The sequence below is a fragment of the Cuculus canorus genome, chromosome 14, assembly GCF_017976375.1.
Source record: "Cuculus canorus isolate bCucCan1 chromosome 14, bCucCan1.pri, whole genome shotgun sequence".
NCBI lineage: Eukaryota > Metazoa > Chordata > Aves > Cuculiformes > Cuculidae > Cuculus > Cuculus canorus.
In genome coordinates, this window is record NC_071414.1 from 9,240,091 (window position 1) to 9,263,039 (window position 22,949).

A 22,949-nucleotide genomic window follows, 5' to 3' on the forward strand; every position below is an offset into this window, starting at 1 on the left:
CGGGAATTCACAGTTTTGTGTTCCTGCAAGGGAAAAACTCACAGCGCCAAGCGAGGGGGCAACAGAGGAGAACACAGTTTTAACAGACGGCAAGAAACAGCTTCTGGAGCACAAGCTGCTGGGTCAAAGCAATCAGTGGAAGAAGAGGAGCGGAGTGTAGCGGCCACGTGAAAGCAAGGGCTACAGGGCAAAAGTTGTGGCCACGACAAGTGGTTCTGCCCGTGGTAGGGTCTTTGTGAGGGGGCCACAGGTTCTTCATGCTCCTCCTGAATTCACACCTGGATTGAGGAATGCCTGGCAGAAACACACACGACATGTCCAGGACCTGCAGTGCTGTGTACTGCAACCCAGGCAGGCAGAGGCTGAAGGTCAGAGGGATAAATCAGCCATGGTGAGAAGAGCAGGAGGGGTAACGAGGCAGATGTTGCGTGTGGAGGAGCAGGGCAGATGCCACAGAGCCTCGGCTCAGCTGTGGGCACTGCAGGAGGAGGGGAGAGAGGTTGGTGTGGATTCATTTATCTGCAAGCCCAGACCACGAACACGCAGAGCTCGATAAGAACCTTGAAGCCACATCAGCAGCCCCACATGGGAGAGGCGCGAGGCATGCGTCAACACTGTGACTCTGCCCCAGAGGCTGTCCAGGACAGCCAGGGAGACGCAAGGGCAGAGCAGACACCCAGGAGCACCGGCAGGAGCCTCTCTGCTCCCAGGGCAGACCAGCACAGACGAGCCCCGGGGCTGGGATGCCGGCCCCTTTAAGAAGTAGTGAGGGAACGTCGCCCCCTTCCGCGTCCCCTTCCGCCCGGCCTCGGTTCGAGTACTGCGCGTGCGCATAGACAGCATGCGCCGAGCCCCCGGTCATTGGCTTTGAGGGGAGCGGGCTGTGTGCGCGCATGCGCACAGAGCGTAGCACCGCCCGCTCCCCGCCCTCCAGCGCGGCATCGGGCGCAGGCGCACTGTGATCGGCAACAGGGGGGTGTGGCCTGTGCTGCGCATGCGCGGCGGGCACCCCGCCCCGCTCCCAGCGCGCCCCGCGCGGTGAAGAAGCGGCGGCCGCGGGCTGGGGGCATTTTGTATCCGCGGGAGCCGTGGCGTAGACAAGATGGCGGCGGCCGAGTGACGGACCGCCGGCAGCCGGCGGCGCCAGCGGGCTTCGCGTTCCCCTCTCCCCCCTTCCCTGCCCTCGCCGCGCCTCGCCGAACGCCCCCTCGGTTTTTCGGGAGGGCGCTGGGAGCCGAGCGCCGCCCCGGAGGGGCCCGGCTGGAGCCGAGTTCGGCCCCCCTGGTTCTGCCTCCCCCTCTCCTCTCTTTTCCTCTCCCTCCCCTGCCCGTTTCCCCTCGGCCGGGGCGGCGGTAGAGCCCTCTTTGTCCCGCCGAGCGGGCCCCGCGGCCGCCCCTCGCCATGGCGAGCAGCAGCGGCTCCAAGGCCGAGTTCATTGTTGGAGGCAAATACAAACTGGTGCGCAAGATAGGGTCGGGCTCCTTCGGGGACATCTACCTGGCCATCAACATCACCAACGGAGAGGTAAGGGCGGCTCGCACTCGCCCTCGCGGCGCGGAACCTCCCGCCCCTCGGGTGGGGGAACCGGAGACTCGAGGGTGACCCTGCCCCGCTGCTGCCTCCCCTGGCAGGGGGACATCGCGGGGGGAAAGCCTGCTTTGTGTTCTGTGTGCGGCCAAAGTCGTTCCTCTTCCGCCTGTCTCCCTTCTCCCACCCGCCCTCTATCTATCTTCTCTCTCCCACCCGGGGAACGCTTTACCTCACATTCATCAACAGGAATAGAAACAAGGAAGATCCCCTGTTTTCAGGTTTTTGGTTTTTTTTTCTCCTGGTGGTGTTTTTTTCTTTCTTCCCCCTCACGGTTCTGAGCTGTAAAGAAGAAACACCCACGTACGCTCTTCCTCACTTACATGGATCTGAAGACTTTACATCTCCAGCTCAATTTCATGACCTGGGATGGACGTTTACGTACAAATCGTCACCATGTGGATTTTATTTGAAGACATTGAGCACCAGGAGCTTAAAAAAAATTTATTCCTCAAAGCATTTTCAGCAGGGATGTGTGGGGGATATTGAAGTGCTGTGCCCCTTAAACCTCAGTGGGAAGGCTGTGCGTGGTGGACGCTCTGCTCTGACTCCCTGTTCCCTCTCACTATAGGAAGTTGCTGTAAAGTTGGAATCTCAGAAGGCTAGACATCCCCAGCTGCTGTATGAAAGCAAACTGTACAAGATTCTGCAGGGAGGAGTTGGCATCCCACATATACGGTAGGAATCACTGATATATGCCAGTACAGTGGCTTTTTTTTAGTGCTAGGTGTGGGGCAGGACACTACCGTTAAAATGAGGTTTATCTGGGAGGGATTGTGCTGTTTGGGAGGTGGGAAATGTTCCATTTCGAGCTCTGCAGCTAGTTGGCTGTCTTCCCCACCGGCCCCGCTGTCGTTTTTGATCTGTACATGCTGTGCCTTGAAAGCGAGATCTTCATGCTGTTCCTGAGCTGTGAGAAATTCTTTCGATGGCAACAAAGTGTGTGAGACTGTTCCAGTGAGAGCCGATGTTCTGGATCAGGCTGAGAGTTTTTAGCCGGCACTGGAAATGGCTGCTTTCTTTTGTTGCTTTTTTTTTTTTTTTTTTTTTGTTCCAATATGTCTTCCTCCTCCGCTCAGAAAATGGCGGATGGACGTGATTAACCCTCCCCCTTCTCGTGTTGGGACAAGGGACGTGCTCAGGCATGTCTCTTTTCCTTTCATAGTTATGTGCTGCGAGGCTTGAGACTGCAGAGAACCTCACTCGGGAATGAAATGGCAGCCCCTTTCTGTTACCCGCAACAGATGCGTCACTAGGATTTCCGTACAGTTAAAAGTGCCCAGATTAATCCCTCCCAGTCGCTCCTTACACAGCTTCCTTGTTTCGTGTTCTGTCCGAAACTTTCAGTAATTTTTAGTAGTGGCCTGATCTGGAAGTAAATCGTGGGTGCAGCAGACTCCAGAGTTATTTCTCTTGAGGTGTTGTACTGAGTTGGTTCCCAACTACCGATCTGTGCATCAGAATGAATTCAATGGAACTTCAGTTTTCTCCAGAAGGACTTTGTACAAATTGTTGTTCTTTTTTTAAACTTTGTTATAATTGTTTTCAAAGTTAGTATTATGTTTCCAGTATGGCGGGAAGGAATTTTGCTCCTTGAGCTACAGAACCATTTCAGTTTAGATATTGGGTCAGACTGTGGATTCTGTTTTAATTTGTTAACCCTTCTTGGACTTTGTTGTATGTGCATCTATATCACTACTGGCCTGTAGGGTCTTTTGTAAGGTCATGATGATGACTTGTTCTGGATCGTGTATTAATTTTGGCAAAACCTAAAACGAGTCTGCATTTCTGAGGTTAATAGCTGCCCTCCCCCACCTTCCAGCTCTGAACACAACTGGCTGTAGTCCTGAATGTGAGCTGGAGCTATAGAGTGGAGGACACAGTGTTTTGGCCATCTGTCCTCATTCAGTACAGCCTTTTGCAGGAACAGAATAAGCGTATCTGAATTAAGTGGAGTACTTGCAGCTTAAACGGAGTTGCTTGTGTGAGAACAGATTTATTCCTTATTTTAGATTAGTTTCCGCCTGTTAATGGGTACCTTTATTTCACAACTGGAAGAACAAAAATTGCATTTTGGAAAGCTACCACAGTATACTTACCTGCTAAAACAAGGATAACTGGGAAAACAGCCAAAGCAAGCGAATGTCAGGTGTTTTTTCACGCAGCTGGAAAAGCAGGCATTCTTGAGCTATTTTTTTAAAAAGTAAAGAAATGTTTGCTGCTATAATGGGGCCTAAGTTGCAAATTTTTCAACTCCATGTCACAGAAGTGAACTACTGTGTAAAAGTAAATTTTTGGATTTGGTTAGAATGCCCTATGAGTGTTTTATTTAAAGTTGGAATACTATAAGTCATCTTGCATATTGAGAAATTTGGTTCTGGCTTCAATTGCAGCAGCCATCTTTAATTTTTTTTTCCCCGAGTCTTTGACATTCTTGTATATGACTTTTTTTCTGTATAACCAGTGACTGTGGCTTAGAAGTCTCACCAGCACAGGGAAGCTACAGCCTTTCTTTAACACACTTCCTTCCTCCTCCCTTCCCCTCCCTAAAATAATACAAGTTTACAAGAAGCTGAATAAGAAAGGACAACTGAGGCAATACTCCAAACAACTCACCTTGATTCATAGGCTCGTTGTGCTAAAGATGTGATCTATTTAATAATCTCAGTGAGTCTTAAAGTTGTTCGCTTTCAGGTTCTCCCAGTGTTAATATCAGTAGTACTTATTTTTAGAAAAGTGCCTTTTGGAAAACTTCTGGAAATAGCTTTTTTTTGTCTTCAGAAGCAGCGTGAATTTTAAATGTTTGTCTGTACCAGATGCTACTCTACAGGTTCTTTGCTCAGGCTTTGGTTAGTAGTTGTCATCGTGGTGTCTGGTGATGCTTAAAGAATTCTAAAATAGTACTCTTATAGTTTTTAATCCACTTTAAGAGGAAGCTGAGCAGGATATTCTGTAGAGTTCTTGTGACAAATATTAAAGTATGATGAATTTAGTACAAGTAGCATTGGTGGTACTCGAATCTCCAGGGGGAGGACTTGACCTACCAAATGAGATGTATCTCTGAGGTGCTTAACAAGGATATGTCTTTGAATAAGCGATTACAAAGACTAGGACCAAAGTGAGATTACTGTGCGTATTATTTCAGACAATCTAAGCTTTTCTGACAGGCTTTTTTGGCAGGAACTAAGCTGGGGGAATGTGTGACTTTGTACTTAGGTCACTTTGCGTGTGTAATTGATAATACACATTGTTTTATAATGGCATACTGTCAAGTCAGAATAGGCTGTTCTTGGCTTAGTTTTCTTAGAAGGATGAATCAAGTTGAAGGAAAATCTTTCAATATATTTTTTTAAATTCTGTAATGGGACACCTTTAAACAAGAGCACATTTGATAGGAACAGAACGTTTGATAGGAAATGAAGGACTCGCTAAGTTTTTTCTTATTGTCATGCTGTGTAAGCTGGCCTCAGCAGCATTTTTATCTTAGTGCTACACATCTGGGGAACAGGCATATAATCTTGCATTCCTCATTTAAGAATGAGGGACTTGTTCTCTACTTTTCGTCTACTTAAGTAACACAGTGGCCACGAACACTTACTAGAAGCAGCATTGTGTGGCTTTGCCTTACTAAAGTGGTCTGCTGTGGTTCTTTGACTCACAAGGCTGAAATAATAGGTGAGGTATGGATTGCTCATTCATTTTGGGCACTTGTTCCCAAAGCTGAATTCTTCCCTCTAGATATGATAGCAAACTTAGTAATTATAATATAGCATATATGGAGTGCCACTGTAATTAAATAGAAACCAGCAATTTTTTTTATAGCCTTTAATGTTGATTTGATGGCCTTTCTGGCTGATTGGAAGAGAGCTAATGAGCAAAATCAAGTTTGACGTTTTTTACTAATGCTTCTGTGGGATAAACTGAGAGCCTCTATTTGTTGTGGAGAGCAAACAGGGGGCCTTAGTGGTGTCGTTGTGACAGAACACTTTGCACATAAAGACATCCCAACCACAGTTTTTGCTATTTTATTCTCAGAATTTTGTAAATCCTTTTAGACTTGCAAACCTTTTGGCTTAACGTTTGAACTTGTCTCTGGAGTTTCACAAAACCTTACATAAATTCTCTGCAACTTATGCTATGGTATGTTCTTAATTCACAAATTTTGGTTAATTATTACCCTCATTTTTCACAAAAGGCTCTTGAACCATGCTTAACACTAACAATCTGATCTGCCTTTAGGACACAATGCAAAGTCCACAATATTCTGCTGGGCTTATTCTCATTGTTCTCATCCGTCAGCTGTCCTTTCTTTTTTCCTCTCTTTTTCAGTGGCAAAGCATTTTTAGCTGTAATCTTGTTAACTGGGCACTGATCCTATTAGTTTGGACTGTCTACCCTTGTTCCTAAATTCTTGGTTCAGGCTTGGAGGAATGCAGCAGAGTGCGTTTGGTGCTTTTGTGTGTTTTGTTTGTAGTGTAACTCTGGTAAAGCACTCTTGACAAAAGCATTTGTTCAAATCATCTGACAGCCACTCTTGATTTTTACTAGTTATGGTGTTTATCAATTATTGTTCATATCCTTTACAAAGATTACCTTTACATACATACAAGGTTTTTTCGTGGCAGTATTGTGGGAGGATAGCTTGGTTTTGTTACTGTCAGTTTGGAATGGAGAGGCTGTGCTGGAGCCATCTGTGACTATTGATGATCTATTAGAAGTGTTGCACTTAAGGTCAGGAGCCCTCTTCCTAGTGAATGTGAAACAGATATTGTATGTATTCGTGTGTGGGTGAAGCCAAAGAGATACCGTACTGCATGTGAGGATAATCAAGGTGATATTTGAGTAATTTTTAATTTTAAAAACCAAAAGCTACTGACTTAGTGATGTGATTTTTTTTTTTTGTAACATGCTCTTGCAAACTGAAGGAGTAAATCCTTACATTTCTGAACAAGTTCTTGCAAAATATTTTGATGTTGAAATTCATAATTGCCATTCATGTATCGCTATGCGATCTAAATAGTGGAGCATATTTTAAAGCTTCTGGCAAAATATTAAAGCATCTACAGTTTGTTCTTCTAGTTGTGTACTGCCATGTGGTCGATAAACTGTTAATAACAAGCTCTGCCTGTATTATTCCTCAAAGTGATACATGTAATAGAAAAATGTGCTCGAAGTTGGTGATTTTAGGGTGCTCACAATGGATTTTTCGTTTGGCATGTGAAATTTTGATCTCTTTAAACTGAGCTTAAAGATCTGTAAAGACACCTCTCCAGGACCTGTGTTTTAAAATGCTTCCTGCAGCATTAAAACGCCCAAGAAACCCACCACCACCCCAAAACACCACCAGAAAAATATCTACCAAATCCACAAACAAAAAACAAGCCCCTATTGCTTTCCTCCAACAACAACAAAAAAACCTTGAAACCTAAAACTGGTAGTCGGATAAAGTCTGAAAAGTTTTCTGTCTATTTTTTATTGGCAAGACTTGTACTTTGATCCAGGTTTGCAGGTAATGAGGAGGAAGTTTTTAGCAATACAGTCTCCTATTAATTAATGTTCTGTTATTACTTGAGGCTGCATGCTGAAGGGCAGAACCACTTTAGTAGATAAGAGGAAGCCTCTTGTTCTGGTAGCTCAAAATAAAATTGAAGGCTAGTCTTTTAATACCTCAAAGAATGAGTGTCTTTAAACAAAAGCAATTTTATATTTTATAACAATTTTAACTTTGTCTTAATGGGTCTTTGTGGGCTCTTGAAGCATCCAAGAGAGACCATAGTTTGAAAACAAAGGAGGCTGTGCCTTTTGGTTTTTAATTTTTTCTCCTTGCTCAGCCTTTGCAGAATCAGTTGCAGGAAGGTGCAGTTTCAGTTCACTTGTTACTCTCCTGTGGAGTGGGTGATCAGCAGAGGTGCTACTGAAACACTTTTTTTTTTTCAGCAGTGTTTCCTGTACCTGCTGTGGATTAATGGCTTAACTTCTCAACTGAACTGAGCTTTCTGATGTTTGTGAAAGAACCTTCTGTTCACCTCACTTCCTACCAGGTGTTAATGTACCTCTCATTGCACAGCTAGCAAAACAGCAAGTCAGCTGTGTGGAAATACGAGGTTCGACACTCAAACCCCAAGACTAACCCTGCACCTCAGGAACCAAGAGTGGGAAGGGAGAGACAGAGATGGTTGTGGAGCATGTTCTAACCTGTCACAGTAAGGCAAGGCTCAGCTCCATTGCTTTACTCACTGTGAGTAGACACCTGTTGAAATAGAGTCGTTTTCTTACCCTAAATCAGAAAATGTCAGTGTGCAAGAGGGAACAGTCACTTAACATCAGCTTTCTTGGGAAACTGAAGAAATCAGTGATAGGAACTTTTCAGTTATTGACAGAGGCTCATGGTGAAGAGATCCCAAAGACCTAGTCGGTGTTCAAAGGAACAGATTTTTTTTGTCCGTAGAAGATGTAAAAGCAAAAAACAATGGAGATCCTCAACAGGCTTTTGGAAAACAGTCTGTGGAATTGCTTTAAATGTTGGCAGCATCGCACACAGCTGTGTCAGCTCAGAAGGGAACTCTTTTGAAGGTGATTATAGTTGATTTTTTAAATTTCTTAAATAAAGAGTTACAGGAACAGTCTCGTTTTTTTGTTGGGCCTCGTATGTATGCAACGTAACACTCTGCAGGTGAAATGACTATTGCTCGGGAGATGAGTTGCATTGGCATACCTCATGCATTCATATTTCTCTCATAACTGTACAAAAAATGATAGAGAATTTTATTTATAGAGTCTGTCTAACTTCATAGAGTACGGTGTTCATTGCTGTTTCTTTATTTAGTACTTGGGTGGCCTAATTCGTACTCACCATGGCAACTAATGTTAGGTGACATCTGCTAAATATTCCACTTCAGTATTTCAGTCATGCCACGTTATGTTAGGTTCATTTATATTACTCCTAGCTGACTAACAGCAAAGAAGTGCTTTTTCATCTTCAAGGGAGATCAACTACAAATATAAAATATGTGAGAATTTAGACATGAGTCTTATGAGGATAGATAGCCTTTCTTGTGTGTTGCTTTGGTATCTATTAAGACTCAAATTAATATATTTTTACAGTCAGAATATGCTTCCCAATTTGGCTGAACCATTATTTGTCAGATGATGTGTACTGAGAAGTCTAGAACATGGGACCAGAGGGACTGCTTTGGTCTGAATCCTGCACTCATTTTAGACGCTATGCTGTTCTTTCTGTGAATCGGTCAGGTGCAATGTTAAAACTTTCTAGACTAGCACGGCAGTGCTCATGATCTCTCGTTGGAGAGAGTGAGCTTCTGTGCCTGTGCCTAAAGATAAATGCTTGTACCCATAGCCAGTCAGCTCCCATTTATTTCTTTTTTTAAGAACCTTCTGGCTCTTACAGTCCTCTTGTCACTACCTTCCCATCTTTCTTGAAGTCTCTTCTTCTGTCCCTGTCCTGATTCGAATTTCCTGTCCTGAATGTTGGTGACGGGTCTTGCGTGTGGGTGCCTTAGGCATTGATGCAGGTTGCTTAGCAGTTTCTGTTGTAGAGTGCCTAGTCCAGTGGTTAGGATTGCTTATTAGCTTTCTGTGATGCCGGATACTAGAGCTATATGATTATTGGGAGGTCTCTTTCTTCTTTAGTCACATCATCTGACTAATGCCTAGTTCAGAGGCTCTGGTATGAATGACTTAGTACTTGCAGAAATGGAATACAGTTGGAAGGGAATACTCTTAACTGTCCTACATCAATTTGACCCTTTCGGACGAAAAGACACTGGATGTGAAGAGAATATTCTGATAACCAAATTAAATGGTTTCTCAGTTAAGAAAAGAAGTCTAAGCTATTAACAGATGTTTTCTTAAATGTTTATTTTGTCATTGACATTATTTAGGAAATATGCGATTGCTGATATAGACATCACACAACTTTTGAAAGATGCAGCTCTGAAAATGGAAAAGGATTGTGAGTTTGGGTAGACCTGACTATAGTATGTGCTACTAAGTGCTAGATGTCCATCAGTACTTAAGCTTGCTTGTCTCAAGGTTGATCAAGGGAATTAAAAAACCCAACCCACAACAGTTCAAGGAAGCATTCACTTATCGCGTGCTCTATTATTCTACTTACTGTACTGTATGGGCCTTGGGATCCAAATGCTTTCACACCGCTGTGTCTTGTAACTTAGTTGTTCAGCATAGAGATGGGGATATTGGAATGCAAGATCTTGCAAGACGTCAGCTGTGCACATACTGGGGCTGCTAAACCACACAATTTGGAAACTTGATGTGCTAAGTCTTGGTCTTTCAATTCCTACAAGTCACTGAAGTCAAGTTAAGGTCACTGTGTTCCATTTTCAACCATGCTTTGATGAAAAGCTTCATAAAGGATATTTACTGTATTCTAATGGATCTGTAGTAATTTGATCTGTAGCTTTAAACAGATGAGGCAGGGGAGAGTGACAAAGCATTTTCATGCATGTGTGAGCTTGGGCACACCTTACAGCTTGCCTATGGACTAGGCTTCTTAACAGCTGTATTGAATGTTAGTGTTATACTGCCTAATCAAGGATGACTTAGCTCTTCATAATAATATTATATTACTCTTTCGTATAGTTTTCAATAGGATAATCTGCTGTTCTTCGGGAAAACTGAAAATACTCTGTACGTTGTGTGTGGGGTTTGGCATTAGTAGGTATAAATGGACCTGTGCTACAGCAGTAAAATTCCCTGTTTGGGAAATATGTCCTTGTGAGACATACAGCATTGTGGGAATGAATTAGAGAAATAACAAGGCTTCCTAGTCTTATAATTTAGATTTTCTTTTTGACATGGTGTAACCAAGTCATTACCCACCCAAAATGAACTGTTGTGGTTAAATCTTTTGCTCCCACTTTCTACTCCTATTCAAAACTCTTCCTGCTTAAAATGTATTGCTGCTGTTACTTCCTTAACTTTAGTATGAGAGAGCATGTGTGCTTTAAAGTTCATGGAGCTCTGGCAGACATGTGGGACCTTGTATTCTTAGATGCTAGTGTCATCTAAGTTGCCCCGGGCTTTGTATGGATCATTCCTTCATATTACTATTTTACTCCAAGTTTCATTGTTGATCCAGATCCCTACTTTATTGCCACATTGTTTTGTACCTTTGTGCAGTAGCGTTATAATTTGCATTCCAAAGTGCTCTGAATTTGTACTTACCCAAGATATGTGCTTATATGCCATCTTACAGTGACTATGTAAATATGGGAGTACAGAGTACTTGCCAAGCTCTATGTATCGTAATATCCCAAGTTTCCTAAGGAGAGCCAAGACTTCTAACATTTTTACTCGGAGCTGCCAGGAGTGGTGCAGCTACTAGACTTTGAATGGATGTGATGTAGCCTTACCTCTTAATCCTGTTTTCCCTGGAAGTGTTCCAAGGGAAATGAAAACTTACTTGCAGTGTTAGCAAAGTAAATAGAGCACAAGTTACTCCAGTACCCTAGCAGGAGTTTGGGTTGCCAGTAGTGAAATGAATAGAAGGAGCAGTCTTCAGTAAGGAATTACAGGCAGGTATGCATGAAAATGAAATGATAAGAGGCGCCATCTTATTTCTTTGTCTTGCAGACTCAATTCTGCTTCCACCAGTGCAAAATGGTCAGGAGATCAAAATTTTCTTGTGCCTATGTAGAAGTAGGCCAAATAGAGGTTGTGCAATCAACCTGAATTAGTGCACTTGGGAAGAAGAGATCCCTACAGAGGAACCAGATGCTTTTTAAACTATAGCTCCCAGGATAGGCTTCTGTTTCATCAGCTTCACTGTTTTTCTGGTTCTGTAACTAAATTTTCTTAGTTGAAGACTGATCTTTGATCCTTTTCCTTATACTGCAGTCTCTTGGGCACTGAACCATTACTGTACTCAACAGTTACACTCAGCATCTGAATTGGACTTCCAATTCTTGGAGAATATCATACTTCATCTAGGTCTTGATTTATTCCTTAGAATGCTTCAATTCAACTCATTGCTTACTTTTTCACAATAAACCTGTATTTCATGTGACAGAATAACAAGGCAGGTCATTTGGTCTAGGATTCATTACTGTAGATGTCTGTAATGTTTCATTTCCCTATTATGACCTGTGGAGTTGTTAATAGGGCCTTGCCAAAACTACTCAACCATTTGCATAGGTGACTTTGATAGGAAACAAGAAGCAGAGTTACAGGCACGGTTGATAATTCTTGAACTGAAGCTGGTTTGTAGTACATCATAGTACATGCATTGAATTTTTAGAATGGAAAAACTGCTAAATAAGTACTTAGGGTATTGATATGATCATTAACACGTTGGATGACCACTGTTTTGTTGTCATTTCATTTGAATGACTGCATTCAAAATTCGTATTTTCTGTATCCCCCTTCATGTAGGGAATGAATAAAGGTCCTAGACTGACCTGTGAAACAAAGAATATGATCCACATTCTATATATCTTTGTAATGCCTTGTCTTAAATTTGATAAAAGTATATGGTTTCTTCTAGAATCCTGACAGTGTGAAGGTACAGGCCAGTAGTTCCTGAAACAAATCCAAATATAGACTCTTTTCTCTATGGTTTTGTAAATATTTTACTTGACTATCCTGGCTAAGCTTGGAATACTATGAGTATCAAGGAATTTGTTGACGGTATTAGTGGTAACTATTTTCCAGACAAGGATGCATTAGTCTCCTGGAGTCATTGCCTAAAGTGGAAATAAAATGTTGTTGTGGCTCTTTAAGTCCCAGCTACTACTGAGTTTGAGCTGAATCTTGGTACTTTTTTAATCTGCATCCTCTTATGGACTGTATTCTTGGTGTCTTGTCTGCACCACTGTTCTTGGAAGCTTCAAGACTCCTCCAGGAGAGAGCTGGTCAGTACCTTATGCACTGACGATAGGTTCTAGGTCCTTGTTATAAGGACTTGGGTGCCTGGCAAAGGCAAAATGTAGCCTTCTGATGAAAAAGACATTGAATCTTTATAGTGAGGTACTGGCACAGCTTCATAAACAATTTTTCACACACACCTTTCACTTAACTAGGTATCAGGAATGTACAGAAGGACTGTAGAGAAGGATGTTCATGTTCTGTCTTTCAATGCCTGTTTGAAGTACAGAAACTCACAGCTGAGATTTGCAGAAGTGAAGGGTGTGACTCCAAGTGGTCTCAGGCAGCTTAGGTGGTGTAATACTCTTTCCCCCAGTTGCAGGTAACATAGGACAGTACCATGATGGCAATGCTAGCCGTGGATTGTAAGGAAAAGATGCATGGAAGGCTGCCTGCTTGTCCTCACAGCATTAGTAACGTTTATTTTTTTCTTTCTCTGAATTGATAAATTTGCCACTTAAAGGTGGTTATCACAGACTGTTTGGTTGTGATTAAGATAGTGACGCATCTGTATTTTTGCTGTCTTGGCACTTAAGCATCGCTTTGTGATGCTGAGAATCCTGTGAAGAGCCTTTTCCTTCTACTTAATAGGACAGTAGAACTTGTTCGCCATTTGTTAAAATTGGATAAATGAACAAAGAGGTAATATATTAGTTAACTGCATGAGCTGCTTTAGTCTGTCCAGAGAAGTCATGGCTGAAAACAAAGCCTAAATCGTTTAAAGATGCTTCTGTGAAGTTAAATAATGCAGGAAACAATGATGGGAGTGTAAGGTGTCCTACAAATGTTTCAGTTCAGACTTCGTACACGCATCTCGCTATATTGACATGTCATGGCTTCTGCTTTGATTGCATTTTGATCTTTTGTGTTTGTATTTCAGTTGCTGCTGAAGTGTAGTAGTGTTTCCTCTTAATGGAAAACTAAATGTGTGCATATGCACTTGCCAACTTTTGTATTCTGGTTTGTCCTTGCACATTGCTTCCAGGAGAAATAAGACACTACTAGCCTTAGTGTTTAGTTAGCTTTCAAGATTGAACATTAGCCAGCAGTGTGCCCTGGCAGCCAAGAGGGCTAATGATATCCTGGGATACATTAGGATTCCTGCTAATGCTGAGTAATTTTCTTTGTTGCAGGTGGTATGGTCAAGAAAAGGACTACAATGTTCTAGTCATGGATCTTCTTGGTCCCAGCCTCGAAGACCTATTCAACTTCTGTTCTCGCAGGTTTACGATGAAAACAGTACTTATGTTAGCAGACCAGGTATGTGCAAGTCCTACTGTGAGGAAGTTGAAAACCCCAAAGTATTTGTGCAACGTCATTCTCTAAGTGGGTTAAATAATGTGTTGTGCAGTATTATATATTCCTAAGTGAACACTGAATCTGTACAGGAGTAAAATAATATTGGCTTCTGTGTCAGACAAAATTGCTGTAGGCTTGTAGTAGAGGGCAGTGCGGATACCAACTCCTTGCTGCTGATCTAACAAGTGCAACCTCAAAGTACTGAGACTAGTATGAGTGGATTAACTCCCAGTATCGGTGATGAGGTTGGTGTTACAATGTCTGAAACAGCCTCCAGTTATGGTTCATATGATTGAACGGAAACATGTTACATGTTGGCCAGCTGTGGTGACAGGTCTGTTCTTATTGAATGTCACTGAGCACTTGCAACCTCCTGTAACTTCTGGTACCAGACCATGGACTAATCGATACTGATTTGTTTGTAGCAATGCTTAAAGACAGTTCTCAAAATTGTTAGTGGAGATGCCACTCTGCCTCAAACTTAAAACAAGGCCTCTAAAACTGAGGTCTGTTAAGTCTTTGTAGCAACTGATGTTTTTTCAACTTGGCCATGAGTAGAGAGTTTGAAATGGCCAGCTGTCTTTATTTCTTGTTGTCTTCAGCTACTTGAAAGGCAGTAAGAGTTTGAGTTAAATTTTCAATGGTGGTTTAAATTTCATCTAATGTTACGTAAGTGATGTTAGTACCAAGTTGTCACTTAGCCATATGCTTGTAGAATCCCAGGCTCTTGGCCAAAAAAGCTCACGGCATTTGTACGGAGACAAGGTCAGCTGTCCCTATTCTCAGCTGCCTTGAGTGTTGTGCTTGCTTTAACAAGCCATTTGCCTGCTCAGTTAGCTGGAATCTGGGTGTTACAGGGTATCCAGAGAATCTGTATGGTTTTCATGCGGTATTCCTTTGGGTGTTAAATGCTAATTAGTTTTCATCTGGGAAACAATAGGCAGGATGTGTATCAGTGCACAGAACTGGCTTTTAGGTCATAGTCCAGTAGAACAGCTGTCAAGGGCTTAATGTTGTAACAGTTCAACTCACTAAAGACTGTGAAAAGTGGTTTAGAGGCTGGAAGGCTGTACCACAAACACTTGTGCTGTGATCTCACGCACAGGAAATCTCCTGACTGTACATGATGATGCAGATGTGCCAGTGTTTCTCTGAGTCTTCATTGCTGACTGTTGCTCCTGGACCACGGTAGACTAGATGTGGCCATATGGACCACGATCAAGTTGTTACTTGCTCTGTGAAGACTGTTACCTGGAAGAGTGACACTTGATGATGAATGAGTGACCAGATGAGAATGAATAACTGGGATGGGGGTGGGAATGAGATTTAAAATTTTGTTGTGATAGGTATAGAAACCTTTGTTTGAAGTAAGAAAAAGAAATTACTCTTTAATGGGACACTATAGATAGTGCATAAATTTGACCATCTGAAAAATAGCTTCAAGTATTTCCTGACCAAAGTTATGAAATTCTAACATTTAAAATAAATATAAATTTATTTGAACATCATAATGTCCTCACCTTCTTGGTTTTCATTAAACAAATATAGGAACTTGAAGTGTTAGAGGAAGGTAATATGCTTTCATTGGAGGTTTAAGTGAATTGTATTGCTCTCATTGAAATCTTACCTGTTTTATTGTTGCTTTTTTTTTTTTACAGATGATCAGTAGAATTGAATATGTGCACACAAAGAATTTTATACACAGAGACATTAAACCAGATAACTTCCTAATGGGTATTGGGCGTCACTGTAATAAGGTTAGTCTAATGCTCTTTATTTAAAATGGCTATGTTGCTTGACTAAAGCTGCACAAGTTTTCTAAAACTCATTGCTAAAATTCATATTTTGGGTGCTAAACTATGATTCTTTGGTGAGAACCTGGATTTCTCCATGTCCACTTCTAAATGCAGTGGCATGCACATGCAGGTCTGTGACCTACCCCTAATTGCAAGCCTAGGAATCATCTTGCAACAAGATGTTAAACTAACCCTAGAGAACACTTATGTACTTTCTTCAATGGTGGAGTTTCATTATCAGGATAACTGTTGTAATAGAACTTTTGTCCTCAATGATAAAGCCAAATCTTACATTTGGCTTTGAGGCTGACTTCCAAAGAATTCGTGCCAACGTGGGAGCTGCTGACCTACCCGTCATCAGGGCATTAAATCTTGCAGTGGCAGACTGTTAAAGTGAACTTCTCAGCCATCAGAACTGTGGATACAACTAACAGCCAACATGTGGATTAATCTGTTTTATCAATAAATTGATTTATGCAAATATGTTCATAGAAAACTAAAGTTGTAGAGTACCTGAATATGTTGTACAACAAAAAACTGCTCTCAATTCATTTGTGTGGGCGGGCTGAGGTTGTCGCACTTGCTTGGATGGGTAACTGTAGTCAGAAGTGCATGTTTCCCGTTGAAAACCTTATATAGAAGAAAACTGGTTTTTATTTTTAGTTCTCTTGAGTGAAATAATGCTTAATCCTGCAATTTGTGTGTCGAGCTCGGGCAGACAGGCAGCATTGGCAATGCATTAAGCATGCTACTTAATAGAAATTAACTTCAGGACAAATGTACGTAATCAAGCTGTTTATTGGAAGCAAGATTCCCACTTATCTTCTCTATATGCCATCAGAGAACGCCTCATCTGTTTAGGCATGGCTATTGTTTAAAATGTTTACCTTTGTTTGCCTGTATGAATGCCAACGTCAGGGCCGTGAACATTAGAAGGGGAAAGCTTGATTAACATGAGGTAACAGCTCTTGTCTGAAGAGGTGCAGTGCACTGAATGTTTAGATACAACCATTGCTGAAAAAGCTTCTAAGTCCAGCTGAAAGGCAGTTTTTGTGTAATCCTGTTGTTGTTAAACTTCGCTTGTTCCCAAGTTTCATACTTCACTCTGTAGAGCTCTATTTTCCTCTGCTGTGTCAAGCAGTTAGGCTCCTTAATTTTCCAGCATTACTTAGAGTATAACTTTATTTTTTTTCCTAGTTTTAGTTTCTGATTTACAATTGTTCTTTTTGGGCCATTTTTCTGTACTTGTGCACAGTCATGCTAGGTTGGCAGTGCTGCACTCTGTGTCATCTTGATGTGGATTAATGGCCTAGAAAATGTTGCTGTGCTTATGTTAGTGGAGGAACACATTAGATTTGCATCAGCTGAAATGAAAAACAAAATTGCCTGTTAACCATTATGTATTTTCCTGCATTAGTAGATGAGTTAGGGAGCCACCCAGTATTGTGGTGGTAAACACTCTGTGGCGTGGGCTTCATCGCTGTTGTAGGATTTTAGAGATCAGGGAGGTAGTTTTTGAGAGGAATCCAAATTGATAGGTTTAATTGAGCAAAATGAGGAATGGGCTCTTTCAGCTCTGAACCAAGTGCTTCAGAGGACACTTGCCACCATGCAGTGTTTATTTTGTTTCTTTTTGTAACTAAGTGCAGTTTGGGGTTTATAGAGATTACTACACATAGCTTAGAGAAAATCGGCCACAAAGACTAGCGTAGCATGGTAATCTTGTTCCAGTAGCTTCCTGTCAGTTATACTAAAAAAATTAAATAAATTAAAAATTGGCTTTTTTCAAATTTCAATTTGGTGTTTGGGAGAAATTTTGCTCCCACCTTAAAAGATGAATTTTCAGCTCTGCTAGAAATAAGCCCTGCATGCTTATGAAAATAAACTTTAAGGTGACTAAATGCCTTCTACCTCTTCCTTACTGAAGATTTATTTTTTCTAAATGTCTTTTGGGGGAAGGGCAGTTTGTGGAACCAAAGGATGCTTTTGTAAGCAAAACTTCCATTTCCTTTTTTAGTAGAGCCAAATGTCACCATTGCTACCCCTGGTCAAGGCAGTGCCATTTTGGAGCGGCTCACAGTTGAAATTTACTTTGTCACACCTTTCAAATTTTCTCCTTGGCAAAAGAAAATTTAAAAAATTAAAATGAGCATATAAAGCTTTTCAAAAACTACAGTGCTTGGTGGAAGAAGGATGGCATTTGGCTACCCTGTTCTTTCTCAAACGCCTCGGTGTTGCCTGTCTGCGCCGGCCATTGTTGCAATGTAAGCAATACTGTTTGATGCACTGCCACCCTCTATTGTTTGTTCAGTGTTTAGAATCTCCAGTGGGGAAGAGGAAAAGAAGCATGACTGTTAGTACTTCTCAGGACCCATCTTTCTCAGGATTAAACCAGGTCTGAACTGTCTCCTATTCCAACCTCAACCCCAAATTCATGTGCTTTATTTTTTTTGTTTTGTTTTTGTTTTTTTTTTTTTTCCTCTGGAGAATGTAGACCTTGCAAAAGCACCTCTTATGTTGGCATTATTCAGACATACTTGGCAAACATGTAACATTACTAAGATGTTTCCCTGTGGCGCTTGTTTAAATGGTGGAATTATTTCTAAACTTGATATTAAAAAGGGCTAAATGTACGTGCTTGATTTCGGATGCAGAAGCAGGTTTTGCACTTGAGTTTCAAAACGCAAAAGTAATCTGAATGTGTTGAAGGATAGACATGCTATCCTAGTGAAATAGCAGGGTTTCTGCCTAGGGCTGTCTGCTTGCCTCCTGCAGGGTTCCTGCAGTGTCCTTGAATGCACGTGAAGTTCTGTTATCGCTTCAGCCAGACTCATTCCCTTGCAGCTTTCGTTCAAGAACCTTTACAAATGTGTAATGGAGACTCTGTTACTTTTTTTTTAATCCATTGTGCTTATAAAATGAAATTACTCCAACAAGCTGTGTTTTGGAGAAGCATGAGCTTATCTTAGTGTTAAATGTAGTCTTCCTGACTCCTAAGAGAAGATGAATTGGTGAGAGCGAAGACATGTGCCAGTCTGTAGCAGGACAGCTGGAAACTGCTGAATATGAATCGTAGCTTAGGAGTTTGGCCATAGAATCAGTCCGTAGCTTTTCATGATGCTAGTCTTCATGTATTAGATCCCAGGCAGCTGGCTGCTGTACCCAATCTGACAGGCAGCTGTTGCCTTCTTGTGAAACTTTCTTATCAGTTGAGGCAGAGACTTTGATCTGCTTCTCCAGTTGCTCTTGGCAAAAATCTTGCCCTACTTCTCCAGTTTCCTGCTGATTGTGCTACAGGCAGAGTTAAGGTGGTATGAGGTTATCTGTTGGAATACGTCTGTGTTCCTGCTGGCTGGCATCAGTACTTTCTGTGCTCATCCAAATCTTCCAAGTTTAATGCTTTGCAAGATGAACTTTCTCTTTTGCCTTCCACCCACCTGCAACAGGAAATACAGAATGAGCCTAAGCTCATGAACAGAGTAAACTTCCCCAGAGAAATTTTTGTCATAAAATGATGTGCAGTTACTTAAATAGCATAAAACAGGTTTGTGTTGCTGAACTGATTCCTCTGCTATTTTTGAGGTTCAACCTGTATCTCTTGAAAATACAGAATTACCTTGTTCAGACATAATACCAAGAGCTTGTGAAAGAAGAGCATCGTTTACTGTTATAACTCTTGAATGAAGTAGTCTTACCAAGTTGATGCTAAACAAGGCTAGACACCAGCTACTTCTGTATTAGAAGCACACTTCCAGTGTTAACTGTTTTGATTTATGAGCTGTGATTTTTGTCCTTTTGTACCATTAATTGACATTTAAAATCCCCAGGATTACAGAAAGCATGTGAAGACTTAATTGTTTAAAGCGTTTTTAAGTAAGTGTGCAGTGAAAATATTCTGACTGATGTATGTAGCGTTTGGTTTTCCCTCCTTCCCAAGGCATAGTATTTTGCTTAAAATAATGGGCAAAGGCCCTGCAAAAGTAGCTGTTGGAAACAATACAGCTGAGACTTGTCTTCAGTTCATAGAGCTTTAATCAGAAAGTAAGGGATTGAATTTGGGCTCAGGCTTTGCTTTTGGGAAAGGTGCATTTGCACTTTAATAATCACATAGAAGCTTGTACTGTCTGCTTTAAGTGTTTAGTATCAGAATGGCTCATTTCCTGGTAGGTGGAGAACATGTCCATGCTGACTAAGTGAATCACTACCTCTAGTGGTAGCTGTGATGGGTGCAGCAGAGACCCCCTGCATTCCTGAACTGTCTGACCAGTGTAGTTGATTTAAAAACTTGGGTTTATGTCCTCTTGCTCAAAGCATTCTGGACTTTCAGGGTGACTTTAACTAGAACAGCAACCATAGAACTGATGTATTTTGTGGTTCCATGTAAATCATGGCAAGACTTCAACTCTGTTTTCTGCCCCAACATCAGTGGTTTAAAAGGATTTTAGCTTTTGTTTTTTCCTGTCTGGGCTACTATAGGTAGATGATGTCCTTCAACCAGATTTGTAAAGCATGCCTACCATGCAATTCAAGCTCTCAGTATCTTGGATACTTTCATGTCAAGTGTCATGTTATCATTCATAGCACTTCCAGTGTGCCAGTGGCTGTTTGATTCAGTCTTGAATGCAGGTATACCTGCATATCGGTCTCCAGCATTTGTTTGCATTTAAAGCAGTGTCTTCTGTTCTGGAATCGCCTTTAAGGTGATACTGAATAGGTTTTTACTGAGAATTTCTGGAACTTTATCTTCTTTCCATCATTTCCCTGCCCCACCCAAGTTACTTTTCTCTTACACTCACTTAATCTGTAGTTGTAGTACCTGTAGCATTAATCCAGCACTGGAGTCGGGTTCATCCTGATGATTTGTAGCTTGAAGACTGATTGCTAGAATTAGAAGTGTTCCTTGTGTACTTCTACCTCCGCGTTTTTTGCCTAGTACTGAAATTTTCTCGTGAGAAGGTACAGTCTCTATTAACTTTTGTAGATAGGCTGTTTCTTAGTAGGCTAGTTAGTACACACTCAGTTGTTAAATACCAAATCACTAGGCAAGCCTGCTTATTAGAAGCCTAAATTGGGTTCCATGTTCTAGACCCTAGCTTCCTGGGTGTATTAATACCGTCAGCAAGCGTATCAGGCTGCTGTGATAGTCGTGTGGTACACTTAACACGAGCATATAACTGAAAACCAGGTATCTTGTTTGCTGTTGAAGGTTTTGGCCTCATGCTCTGCAGAATGGCCAGTGTTCTTTATGAAACACAGAAGAAAGCAGGATGTGCGTCATTTGCATTAAGATGCTGGGCTGCCATTAACTCTCTGTATGTGTAAACTGCTCTGGTGTGAGTGGGGATTTGTGAAGTGTGCTTTCGCACAGGTTTCCTTCCTAAATTGTGCACTCTAGTTTTTGAGCTAATGTGATACAAAGTACTATAGTAACCTAGGATAATTGTAGAACTGAGCTGCAGATGTTGAATAGCACAATCTAATCTATTCCACTGGATTGAGAAAAGGCTTGAACTAATTCACTGTTAAGTTTCAGAACTGGCTAGTTAGAGCTAGTTGCGACTCTGCACTGTTACTTTGCTTCTTTTTAACTATAGGCTGTTACATTGTGTGGATGTCATAAAACATAGCTAACACCTAGTGAAAGAGGTTGGGGATCCCTTGTGTTGTATAGGAATATAATCTATTTTCATTTTTCTTTTAAGTTATTCCTTATTGACTTTGGTTTGGCCAAAAAGTACCGGGACAACAGGACAAGACAACACATACCATACAGAGAAGACAAAAATCTCACTGGCACAGCTCGATATGCCAGTATCAATGCACATCTTGGCATTGAGCAGAGGTGAGTTCAAGGAGATTACTGCTGTGCTTTTGGAGGCTGCAAGATGATGTTATTTGTAAGTTTCTGAAGTGTCTGAACTGATTTTGTATGGATAAGTGTGTGTGTGTATATATATATATATCGCTTTGCAAATGCTGTTCTTTTTTACTTTGCCTATACAAAGGTAAGGGAGAAAAATCCACGCACCTTATTTCTTGAAGATAGTCTTAAGTCTTGCAGGCATGAAGTCGAGGGTCTGCATGCTGTTTTTTTTCTTTTTGAAAGGATGAGCTGTACTTTCACAGGGATCTGTCAGAGGACCATCACAAATAAAATATGTGACACTGTAATAAACCACTTTTCTCATTGTGTTGATACCTGTTGATGCCACTGTTGCCTGGTTTGAGATGCAATTCTCTAGCCAGAAAGGGTATTCTAAAGCTGTGTGTCCCATTTTTTCTCTTTCCCTCTTCAAGTTAAACTGCTCTTTATGCTTTTTGTCTGCAAGAAAGACTTAAAGGTCCTCTGCTTCACTCACACTGTATTTTGGTTTCTTTTATACATGACTATAGTTGTGGCTCTCTGTGTATATGTACACATGTATATGTTTTTATTTGTATTTATCTGTTTGAGCTTTGCGTAATCAACAGACACTTTTTTTATCGTATGGATCAAAAGCATATTGCTACTACAGTATCTTAGTTATCCAGTGAAGATAGCAATTTCAGTTGCTTGAAAGTGTATGTTAGGTACTCATGAGATATAAAGCAATGTCTCTCTTTCTTACCTGTATGCCAAGATATTGTAATGTGTTATGTGCCGTAGTATGTTTTTACTGCATAGTGCTGAGGTCACTTAGACATAGTTAAAACTTCCATGAATGTCTGTGCCTCTGGCCTTCCATTTAATCAAGATGGGAATGACAATTTCTAGTGGTAGACTTCAGCAGAGCATATAAATATTTGGTGCTTTAAAATGCTCCATGTTTCCTCTTTGCTTTGATTTCCTTAGGAAGGGGGTTTGTGTTAGTGTCATTATTTAAGCCTACTTGACATGTGGATCAGATGGATAGGGTAAGGGGCAGAGGTAATTTCTGAAGTACATCTTGTGCCTATTGCCATTCTTGTAAGGGAGTAGTTGTGCTAGGACCTTACAGTGAAAGGGCGGGAACTGCAAGGGACTGTAGCTTTTGAGTTTAGCTGGAGGTATACAATTCTGCTGGATATGGGATTTCTAGTGTAGTTAAAAATGTAGCTTGATGTGTTCTACAAGCTATGAAACTGGCTAGATCAAGCCAGCAGTGAGGGGAAACAAATACTATATTCCTGTAATCAGCATAAACCAGTCCTGAAGCCTACCAAAGAATTTTTAGTGCTATCCTTTACTTCAGTTGCAGAGCATGTTTTCCTGTGTGTAATGACAGCTGTTCTTGAGGAGCTGTTTGCAATGTTATCCATTTCTTGGTTTAGTAATGGAGAGTATCGTCCTGCTTTCCAAATCCTGAAAATCACTTTTATCAGTGTATGCTCAGGTGCAATATATCC

At 41.4% G+C, this 22,949-nt stretch overlaps 1 protein-coding gene across 4 annotated transcripts in view; it reads left to right on the forward strand.

Annotated features, from left to right (window-relative positions):
* The first annotated feature begins 1,020 nt into the window (after nt 1-1,020).
* The window catches only part of CSNK1A1 (casein kinase 1 alpha 1), a 34,793-nt gene continuing 12,864 nt past the window's right edge, over nt 1,021-22,949 (forward strand). For 2 of the 4 annotated variants that reach the window (XM_054079338.1, XM_009571665.2), the window contains exons 1-6: nt 1,021-1,524; nt 2,159-2,265; nt 13,623-13,749; nt 15,447-15,545; nt 17,896-17,979; nt 21,287-21,426. In XM_054079338.1, the coding sequence (XP_053935313.1) occupies nt 1,402-1,524; nt 2,159-2,265; nt 13,623-13,749; nt 15,447-15,545; nt 17,896-17,979; nt 21,287-21,426 (680 nt within the window). In that variant the 5' untranslated portion in view covers nt 1,021-1,401. The remainder of the gene's footprint in view (nt 1,525-2,158; nt 2,266-13,622; nt 13,750-15,446; nt 15,546-17,895; nt 17,980-21,286; nt 21,427-22,949) is intronic. The other 2 variants (XM_009571664.2, XM_009571666.2) reach the window with 2 other exon arrangements.